The sequence below is a fragment of the Cicer arietinum genome, unplaced genomic scaffold (genome assembly GCF_000331145.2).
Source record: "Cicer arietinum cultivar CDC Frontier isolate Library 1 unplaced genomic scaffold, Cicar.CDCFrontier_v2.0 Ca_scaffold_5999_v2.0, whole genome shotgun sequence".
In the NCBI taxonomy this organism is placed as follows: domain Eukaryota; kingdom Viridiplantae; phylum Streptophyta; class Magnoliopsida; order Fabales; family Fabaceae; genus Cicer; species Cicer arietinum.
The window spans coordinates 5,921-16,159 of NW_027339646.1; the positions used below are offsets into that span (position 1 = coordinate 5,921).

Consider the following 10,239-nt stretch of genomic DNA (forward strand, 5'->3'; position numbering starts at 1 on the left):
ACATTAATTGATTAATTAACGTCATCATGCCATCACCTGAACCGATTATAATTTGTTTGTTTTGAACAAATTATCCTCTGTATACTTTCAAACTCTAGTATTTAAGGCAAATTTTGGTGAAATATAAATAATTAAATTATAATATTAAAATATAAAAACTAGTAAAAGACTTTGATTATATTCTTTATTGAATAAATGGGAGTCTTGTTGGTTGGAAAAGTAATATTCTTAATAGAGTTGGTCAAATCACTCTTACAAAATTGATAATTATTGTGATTCCTATTTATCTCTCTCCTTGAAAAGCATATTTACGAATAATTTTTTTTTTTATATTATAAATCTTAATTTAAGTCATATTGATAAAAGATAAATAAAAAAAAAATTAAATAATATTAAAAAAATATAAATTACATTAAAAGTTATATAAATTTATATAATCTATTAGAGAAATAATTAACTAATTAATATAATTAACTAATTAATTAAGATATTTAATTGTTAGACTAATATCTTGTCTTTTATTCTTTTATTTTAGATAAAAAATTTTCAAAATATCTTCGTTGTTTAAGATATAATAATATTAAAATTTTCTAAAATATCTTTGTTGTTTAAGATATAATAATGACATCCAAAAATGTGAAAATATAATATGTTTGGTTTCTATTTTTTTTAGTGTGCGTAGGGTGTTTTGTTTAAAATCTTTCTTATTGAAATACAGTTTAAAATATAGCAAGATGTGTTGGTGGCTTCATCCAAAAAATTATTTATCAACATTTGCTTCGTTTAGCCTGATTCTAGCTATTTTTTTTGTAGGGTTATATTCCTTCTTTCAACAACTCTATTTTGTTAATGAGTTCTTACACAAGATAGATTATGAGGAATGTCATTATCATCAAAGAATGATTGGAAGGAAGAATTAATTAATCCACCTCCATGATCATTTTACTTAAATGATAGAAGTGTCTTTTTCATCTTGAACATTTTTATAAAACTTTTGATAAAAAATTTCAAATGATTGGTCTTTGTGTTTAAAAAATAACGTTGAAGTAAATCTAGAAAAATTATCAACTACAACAAACCTATATTATTTTCGACCAAGACTATTAGTTTTAATTGGACCAAAAAGATCTATATGAAGTAGAGGTTTGTGAGTTGACACAAAGTCTTCAGGAGAAAAGATACTATTGACTTGTTTACCTTTAATACAAGTTTCACATATTTTATCTTCTTCGAAATTTATTTTTGGAAATCCTCATACTAGGTCAAATTTGAACAGTTTTGATATGATATTCATGCTCACATGATTAGTTCTTTTATGCCAACTTCATTTATTTTTTTCAAAAGACATACGGCAAGATTCAACATAAAGTTCATCGAAGTATAATATAAAGAGATTCTTCTTTCTGAAACTTGTGAAAAATATTTTTCCTAAAGATGATTGTTTAACTTCACATATGTTTATTAAAGATCACTTCAAAATCATTGTCTCATAATTGACTTATGATAAATAGGTTATGTTTTAAACCATCTACATATTAAACATCTTTAAGTTTTACAGTGTGAAAATTATCCGTTATATCTTTATCTTTGGTTTGTACTTGGTCATTGTTTCCAAATATTGCCAATCAATCACAAATCATTTAAATAAATATATAGCAAAACTATTAACAATTATTTTTTTTAGTGTTTTTCTTACAAAGATGATGTAACAAACGAGCTTTTTAAGCTGATGTATTAAAATTGATTTATTCTCGTTAAATGAGAATAAAAAAGTAAGATTAAGTTGTCTCACTTTAATTTTCTTAAGTACTAAAAATTACTTTTATTTTCTTTTATGAACTAAATTAGATCTACTAATTTTTTCAAAAACTAAAATTAATTTTTACTTAAATTTTAAATGACATTTATTTTTGAAACCAATGGAGTAACATGTATTTAGAATTTGTTGGGGGTAAATGTTCTGACAATATTAAACAGTTTCACACCGTGTTTCAATAGAAATCTATCGTCTTGCCATATATGCTTATTTAATACTATCTTTTAAAAATAACTATTCTAGACAAAAAAAATTAATTATCATATATTTATACGTTTAAATTTTTACCCCGTCAATCCATCAAACAATTCATTAATATATTGCGATAAAAATAAAATATATATAACGATCTAACGTTTATAATTAATGCAAAACTGTTTACATTAAATGTATAATAATTAAATTCATGTAAAAATTACTACCTCATATTCACTGTACTTATTTTTTATTCTTAATAAAAAAATTATTTAAAGACAAAAAAAATTGTTTAGAATTTATAAAAATAATACAGACCAAAAAATAAAATTTTAAAGGCTTAATTGATGATTTGGTCCTCCTATTTTAGCTGAATCGCGAAAGTAGTTCCTCCATTTTGTTTCTCCTCAATTTTGGTCCTCAAACAGAATTTTAGTCCAAAATTTGATAAAATTTTATTTTTTAAAATCGTACTACACCATTTATAGTCATATATTTCAAGTACAATTGTTGCAAATAAGATCTTGAGGCATTGTGTGACTTAAATAAATGCAAAAAAAAAAAAAAAAAATTCATCAAGTTTTGGACTAAAATTCAGCTTAGGGATCAAAACTGGGGAGAAATAAAATGAGGGACTACTTTCGCGATTCAGTTAAAATAGGGGACCAAAACTGCAATTAAGCCAATTTTAAAAATAGTGAAACGACTAAAACCTTCACCAATTCTGCGTCGTTTTGAGATTTTGAACAAACGAAGTACAATCTGCAAAACCCTAAACCTCTCTCTCTCTCTAAAATCACAGAACCAAACCACACATGAAACCTGGAGTTGCAGAAGATCACAACGAAGAATAGCGTGACACTCAACATGCGAAAGAAGATTCTCATTTCATGCTCCTCCTTCCGCTCCATTCACAATTTCACTCCCAAATCCAATCACCGTAACTTTCTTCATTTTTCTCCTTTTCTTTTTTTATATCATTAATTTATTTTTAGGTTTTATTTGTTGGTATCAATTACTGTTTTGCAATGCCACACTTTGAAATCAAAGCTGAAATTGAAATCAAAAATGAAAATTTAGGCTCTGTTTTGATAAACGGCTTATTTAACAGCTTATAACATAAGCACTAATGTATAAGCTATTTTTACAACACAGGGTAAAATAAAGTCAAACTATTTTTATATAACAACTTATGAATATGCCATAAGCTGTTTTCGTAAACTCTTCCAAACAGTTTCATAAGTGCTTATGTCATTAGATAAATTCAAATAAGTCAATGCAAACAGACCCTTATTGTATTAGCAATTATGTGATCATGTATAAATCTATTGTGTTTTTTTTGACAGTGTTATTTGAGGTTTGTGATTCTGTTGGTTCATCGAAGTTGCGGTGGCGTGGATGGTCACATGCTGCTTGTGTTCCTTCAGAGACTCCAGATACTCGGAAAACCGGAAAGAGGGTACCGAAACATGAACGTAGAGCTATGGTGGAGTGTTTTGTGAACAAGTATTTTCTATGTTTCTTTTGAAGTTTAAGCTTTTGTTTAATGTTTTATGAGGTTTTATGTGTTATGGTACATTGTGACATTTTGGCATATTAAGTGTTTCGATGAGAATTTGAGATAGATAGATGCATGCATTGCCCCATACCTACCCTGTTTTCTTGTGAAATGAGTATTACTAAGGGTGTGTTTGGTTCAACGGAGAGGAGAGAAGGAAAATAGAGACATGTTTGGTTTAAAAGAGAGGAGGAGAGGAGAGTAATTTTAATTAAATTTATGTTTGGTTCAAGGGGAAGGAGGGATTTGGGTCTGTTTGGTTCAATGAGGGGAGATGGGAGATTTTAATGGAGGGGAGGGGAGGGGCGGAAAGGAAGGGGAGTAGAGATATGTTTGGTACAAAAGAGGGGAGGGAAAGGGAGGGTAGAGATTTTAATTAAAATTATGTTTGGCATCAATGCGTTTATGTCAAGTAGCGCAGTAACTAAGCTGTAGTCTTGTAAATGAAAGGTATCGGCATTGATGCCTGTTGGATACATATTTGCATTTATACACTAAAAAGTTGCTCGAGAAATAACAATTGTGGCTTCCCGGAGTCGATCTCTGCTCTCTTTGTTTTCAAAATAGTACTTTGCACAGACATTTAAATGACACATAATTTATATACAAATTTGAACTGTTCTTATGACCATGAACAAAATGCTTGTTTTGTATGAAATGTCCTGCTTACAGCTAAACCTTTGTCCATGGTCAATAATAGAATACTTTGTTTCTGTAAATTCTTGTAAGCTGTCTTACCTGAAAGTTTATGGTTATTTAATGGTTTAGTTCATGCTGGAGTAACCAGTCTCTACTTATTTTCACAATCTTGTGTTGGCTTTATACCTTGGGTTGCAAGAAGCCAAGAAGGGGCTGTATATTTTATGATGTTGGCCCTGTTCTGTGATGATGAACTGAATTTCCCTATTTTTCTAATAGATGTGGAGAAGAAGTTTGACAATCATAAACGATCCATTTCTATTTTCTCTTGAAATAATATCAACACATTGAACGCTCTCATCATTTTTGGATTTTCGCAAACAAGTAAATGGTCTATTTGAACTCCTGTCATTGTAGAAAGAATGAATTTCCTTTGTCACTGCAGGTATAGATCAGAGAATGCTGGAAAATTCCCAGCAATAAAGTATACCCAGAAAGAAGTTGGTGGCGGTTATTATGTTATTCGGGAAATCATTCAGGAACTAGAATACAAGTCCAAAATGAAATCTTCAAACAGTATGGGTGGGATATTAGTGGAAAAGCAATTTGATCAAAGTAAACGTAAAACCGCTAAATCTGTGAATGTTTCATCTGGTAATATTGAGACTGCCAAAGACAGGCCTATCCAAGATGATTCTCATATGGTACTTTTAGATGGCGAAGAGACTGCTAACACTGGTTGTGAGCATCTTGAAGAAAAGAGGGGGCTACAGACTTCTTCTTGGGAGGGAAGGTTGTCTAATGAAGTTGAAAGTACCTCTACACCAGTAAGCATTGATATTACACACCAATTTTGTGATGGATGTATTACAGTTGTTATGCATAAGCAATGATTCTGATCAAAGTATTTTTTTTATGTTAAGGGTATTGGGAATTGTTGTTAGGTATAGATATCTGTCATGAGTCACAACGTATCTTCATGCTCAACCTGACATTAAGACAGGTTGTGCACTCGCAGATCTTGAAAACTTCATTAATAATAGATGTATCCTATTAGGAACTCACATGCAAGCAGATGCAGAGAATTAATAAATGATTGATTGATCGGCTACAAAAAAATTGCTGTACATTCATCTATATGTTCTTAGTACTTACACCTTTTTGGCAGTTCTGGTATCCTATAACAATTTCAGCTTCCTATAATCTTCACTGTTGTTCTCATTCATTGAATTGTATTTACTTTTTATACTATTAATATTAACTGAATAATATGTTTTGTGAAACAAGAGGGGTTTTCTTGTCGTACTTTATTTTGTCTTCATTTTTATTTACAACTTAATCATTGCTTCACATCTGAAAGTAATATTTCGCAGAAGCATTTTAAGGAGCCTTCAAGTCTCCTGATGTCAGATGATGTTAAAACTGAGGAAGCTGTCTCTAGTTATGCTGACTCTGTTTCATCAGAAAGTCAGCTGTTACAAGAGGAAACAGAAAGCTTTTCTATTCCATCTAGAGAAAATCATGGTCATGTTTATGCCAAAATTGGGGGACATGAATCTGAAATGATGGATTTGGAAAGTCATAAAAAATTGGAGGAAATATGCGCTGAGAAAGAAAGTTATGAGAGAAGGGAGCATCTTGCCTTGGAAGACGTGTCTGGCGAGGCTTCCCATTCTAGTGCTCAGGTGCCAAATGATGTCAAGAGTATGAAAGCTGATTCTAGTTGTCCTTCTGATTATGTTTCACCAGAAGAACACCTACTAAAAGAAGAAATAGAAAAGGTTTCTGCTCCGCTAAATGAAAAATCTGGCAGCAAAGATCAGACTCATGACTTGAAGTTCCTTGATAGAGAAAATCATCCAACAATCGGGATACAAAGTTTTGAGAAAGTGCAATTTGAAAGAAAAGTGCAACAAGGCTTACAAGACCCTCCTGGTGTGGATAGTCAAAAGCATAAAAAGGAGCAATCTCAAGTTTCTTCAGAATTGGATGAGTCAAAAATGTAAGTCCTCTAATATATTTAGATATATATATATATATATATATATACCTTCATTATTGTGGCTATTACAGTTATTATTATTAAAATCATCTCTTGAAAAATACCAGCACTAGTGAATATCTATATTTGTATGTCTATATTCTTTCGAGTAATATTATTGATATAGGTTATTGAAGTTACTTTCATTCTCCTAATATCCAGTGGTAGCTCTAATAAGAGGGAGACTAGTAGCGCCGCTGTTCCAAGGGAACCAACTTTGTGGGGAAATCTGAAGTCATTTGCAGATGGCATCATAAATATCTGGAGAAAGTTATGAAGCTTTGCGAAGTTATAGGTTGCAACTTGCAAGAACTTCAGTCTTACTGTACAACTCCGACAGTATGTGTAGGGTTCATGAAATGCACGACTCTTTTCAACCTATCTTTACGTTGCATTATATTCTCTTTCTTGCTATCCTTCAAATCCAGCCAAGTTTCTTCTGTGCTCCAGCTTGCTGCACATTTTCGAAATAGAAGACGTTTATTCCATTGCCTCCATCAAGGGTAATATCCCAGTCCAGTAAATTAGCTTCCCATTGTAAATGATCTGTGTGAACATTACAAAAGGAAATTCATGATGTTGCTATCTAGTACCCTACTCAAATTGTGTTTATGGTTTACAATGCTAACATATGAGTTTAAGCAACTTAGAAGGAAGCTGTGAAGGGTGTAAAATAGCCAAGGTCAGTCCTCACATCTATTTACGATATGGAGGCTTTTGCATTTTGGAGAGCATTAGAATAATAGAGTTCAAGAATATAACTGATTTTCAAGGAATGCAGTTTTCGTCCCTAGGAAACGATTAGAGAAATTGAAGATGGTAGTTATTTTTTTTGACATTACAATAAGTATAATGATTACACATCATCCTAATTATATGCTTTATTCTGTGCAAACTTGCAAAGCTTGCACACTATTTTTTGCGTCTAGCAAGTAGCACCTACTGTTAATTATTTTTGGGGTTAAATCAAAAGTCTACATAGATGCTGATATGCTGCTTATATTCATCTCACTTTGTACATTCACATTAAAACCTTTGATCTGATTGGCCTCCCATATACCTTCTCTGAATATTTTTCTAACATTGCCAGGTTAGAATTTGATGTCCAACATTAATGTTAGAACTTGAACTGCCTACCATATGTTCCACTCATAATCTCACATGTTCTGCTGAATTGTGTGGTATAAATGACTTGGTAATGTTATTATATTCTCTTATAATAATAATAATAATAATAATATAATAATAATAATAATTCATATATATTTTATTCCTGGTATCTGGCAGAGGGAACAACAATTCAGGTTATAAATGACTTGTAAAGCTGGGCATTGTTGAGTTTGCTGTCTACCATCCCCCAATGCTATGCTATTAAATAGCAATGGGGTTTATTTTTTGATGCATCATGTTCTTCTTTTTATGCAATTATAGCATTGAGTTTTGAATAAGAATAATACCTTTTTAGAAAGAAACAAAGTTATATAATACCCACCAAAAAGTCAGAAAACCTGCTTAATTTGATGAACATTTTTTTCTTTTCTGGATTAGGTTTATGTCCCCATATTTTTTGTTTTCCCTTTTCTCTTAATATATTTTTAGCTTATAATATATGATGTTCTAAAATCAGGTATATATTTATAACAAGACTCTTGCTTAGGTATCCAGATAATTGAGTTGAATGAGCTTGTGAAAAGGTTTCATTTTGTTTATCACAATGTCATGAAGAAAGCTTGTATCTGATGTGAAATGATGCAATGAATGATGTATGTTTATTATTAATTTAATTTCAAGTTTCAAATAAATTTTTAATTTAGTGCATTCTTATTTCCAAGACAATGCTCTGTTAAGATGAAATTGTAAATGTGATGATACCTGAAAGTTTGGTGTGAGAATGAGAGGCTTATATTCTTGTGTCCAACTGTTTGTTGATATTGAATAATGAATAGTATATTTGTTTAGATCATTTAGATTATATATAATTATATATATATAATGTGCATCACTGATTACATCAAGTTGCGGAACCATTTGCTCAGCATGGTTGTATAAAATTGAAAAATGACAGAACTTGGTTGATTTTGCAAGATAACTAGAACTCACGTATTTGGCTTATTTTATTTTAACATTGCAAGATGCTTATTTCATAAAATTAATAAGGTGGCTTTTGCATACAACAAACCTACCAATCGTCAACTATTTTTTTTAAAGTAAAAGCTACGTCAATGAAATATATGATTCTCCTATCTTAGTTTGTTTCACTATGCGGCTTTTCATATTAGCTCTCAACTGCAGCATCAAAAAGCATCTAGAAAAAATCTAACATTATTTTCTAGTTAGATTTATCCTATCTTATAGTTTATAAGCGATTAATTTTTAATCTTAATCTGAATTGAAGTTAAACATTTAGGGTATTTATATAAAAGAAGCCAAAGATATGCCCATGGATTATTTTGTATGGCATTGAAGCAAACTACACTGATTTGCTGACATAACTGATATTGTATGCTTGGCTGGTTGTTGCTGGCATTTAAAATAATTGTGTGTATATAAATAAAATCAGCCACTAAAAATTCAACATTCATTCATATGATTTAAATAATTTACTGCATTACTTACTTTAGGGGCTGATTCCTGGAAATAGGCCTTAAAATTGGGATTCAAAGCCTTTGTTTACTTTTGACTTGTCCATTTAGTGGCTCCATGATACCTCATCTCTTACTTTCTAATTAGACCCATTATTTGTGACCTAAGTTACATAATGTTCTTCCACCCTCAAATGGATTATGTTGTCCGGTTAAAAATTAAGATTAAATATTAATAAATTAATTTTTTAGATACTCTTTTTATTTATATTTTATTATAAAAAAAAGTATTTTATGAAAGTTACAAATGATAACACATAATAAAAAGTAGATGAAGACTTGCTAAAATTTGAAGGTCTATTTTAAATTCTCTTATATTGTCATTTGAAAAATACTCAATACATTATTATTCTGGCTTGATCTCAATTATAAGTAAAAATACATAACCTCGCAATTATTAATAGATGTAATTAAGTACAATTAAGTTTTTCAAAATTTTTCAAATTAATCATTTTTTTTCAAATTTGGTATCACAATTTTAATTTTTTTTTTTTATATATGTTTTGATGCAACAAAAGATTAGTAAAGTCAATATGTATAAAATTTATGGTTTTGATAAATGTTTACTAAAGAAATATTTTGTTGAGGAAACTAAATTGATTGACATTCTTTAATTTAAAGGAGTAATTTGTTATTATATAAATTTAAATGATTAGATTGAACGTCTTTTATAATTTTAAAAATTAAAATACTTATTTATAGAATGTTGATTTGATTAAAAAGATGACAAAAGATTAATTTAATATTAGAATAATGTAAAAGTATCAGTATATTAATTCTCTTATAAATTATTCTTTTAAGGATAAAAATTTATTATTTTTTTAGGGAAAAATTGTATTCTTTTCTATTATCAGTTTTGTTTCTGTATAGACAAAATTGGCAATATTTATGTATGTTTAAAATGACAAATATTAAGACTTTAATTTTTTTAAAATACATAATTAACAACATTCAAAATCTGGCATTATAAATAAATTTTATTTAAGATTATTATGTATTTATATAGAGCACCATAATGTATAGTTTCCTGCCAATCTGGCATTATTTATATACTATGTAATATGTTTATTTGATGTTTGTCAATCATGTCTTCTCTAGATGACTAGGTCTTTTCCTACTATATAGTTATGTCTCAATTTATGAAATACTCTTATTATAATATGATTATAGTGTTAGCTCAAATATGATTTTTTTTAATTAGAAGAAAAATGTGTCCATCACTTGAATAAAACAAATTGTTCAATTCATTGCCACATACATAATAACAAGCTTAAAATGGACAAGTCAAACTCTAGCTAACTTTTCTTGATGACAACCTTTACTGCTTGATGATTATATACACCTTATT

At 29.5% G+C, this 10,239-nt stretch overlaps 1 protein-coding gene across 1 annotated transcript; it reads left to right on the plus strand.

The window, feature by feature from the left end:
• The first annotated feature begins 2,739 nt into the window (after positions 1-2,739).
• On the plus strand, positions 2,740-7,255 carry LOC101498176 (uncharacterized). The gene is made up of 5 exons (XM_004517255.4): positions 2,740-2,951; positions 3,358-3,517; positions 4,654-5,035; positions 5,582-6,210; positions 6,412-7,255. Exons 1-5 carry the CDS (start codon positions 2,879-2,881, stop codon positions 6,524-6,526), a joined length of 1,359 nt encoding a protein of 452 aa, XP_004517312.1. The 5' UTR covers positions 2,740-2,878; the 3' UTR covers positions 6,527-7,255.
• The last annotated feature ends 2,984 nt before the right edge of the window (positions 7,256-10,239 follow it).

Excerpts from the sequence above, each read along its gene's own strand:
- LOC101498176 (XM_004517255.4), top strand. The coding sequence starts at position 2,879 with ATGCGAAAGAAGATTCTCATTTCATGCTCCTCCTTCCGCTCCATTCAC. Across the intron at positions 2,952-3,357 it reads CACTCCCAAATCCAATCACC|TGTTATTTGAGGTTTGTGAT; the intron begins GTAACTTTCTTC and ends TTTTTTTGACAG. Across the intron at positions 3,518-4,653 it reads GTGGAGTGTTTTGTGAACAA|GTATAGATCAGAGAATGCTG; the intron begins GTATTTTCTATG and ends TTGTCACTGCAG.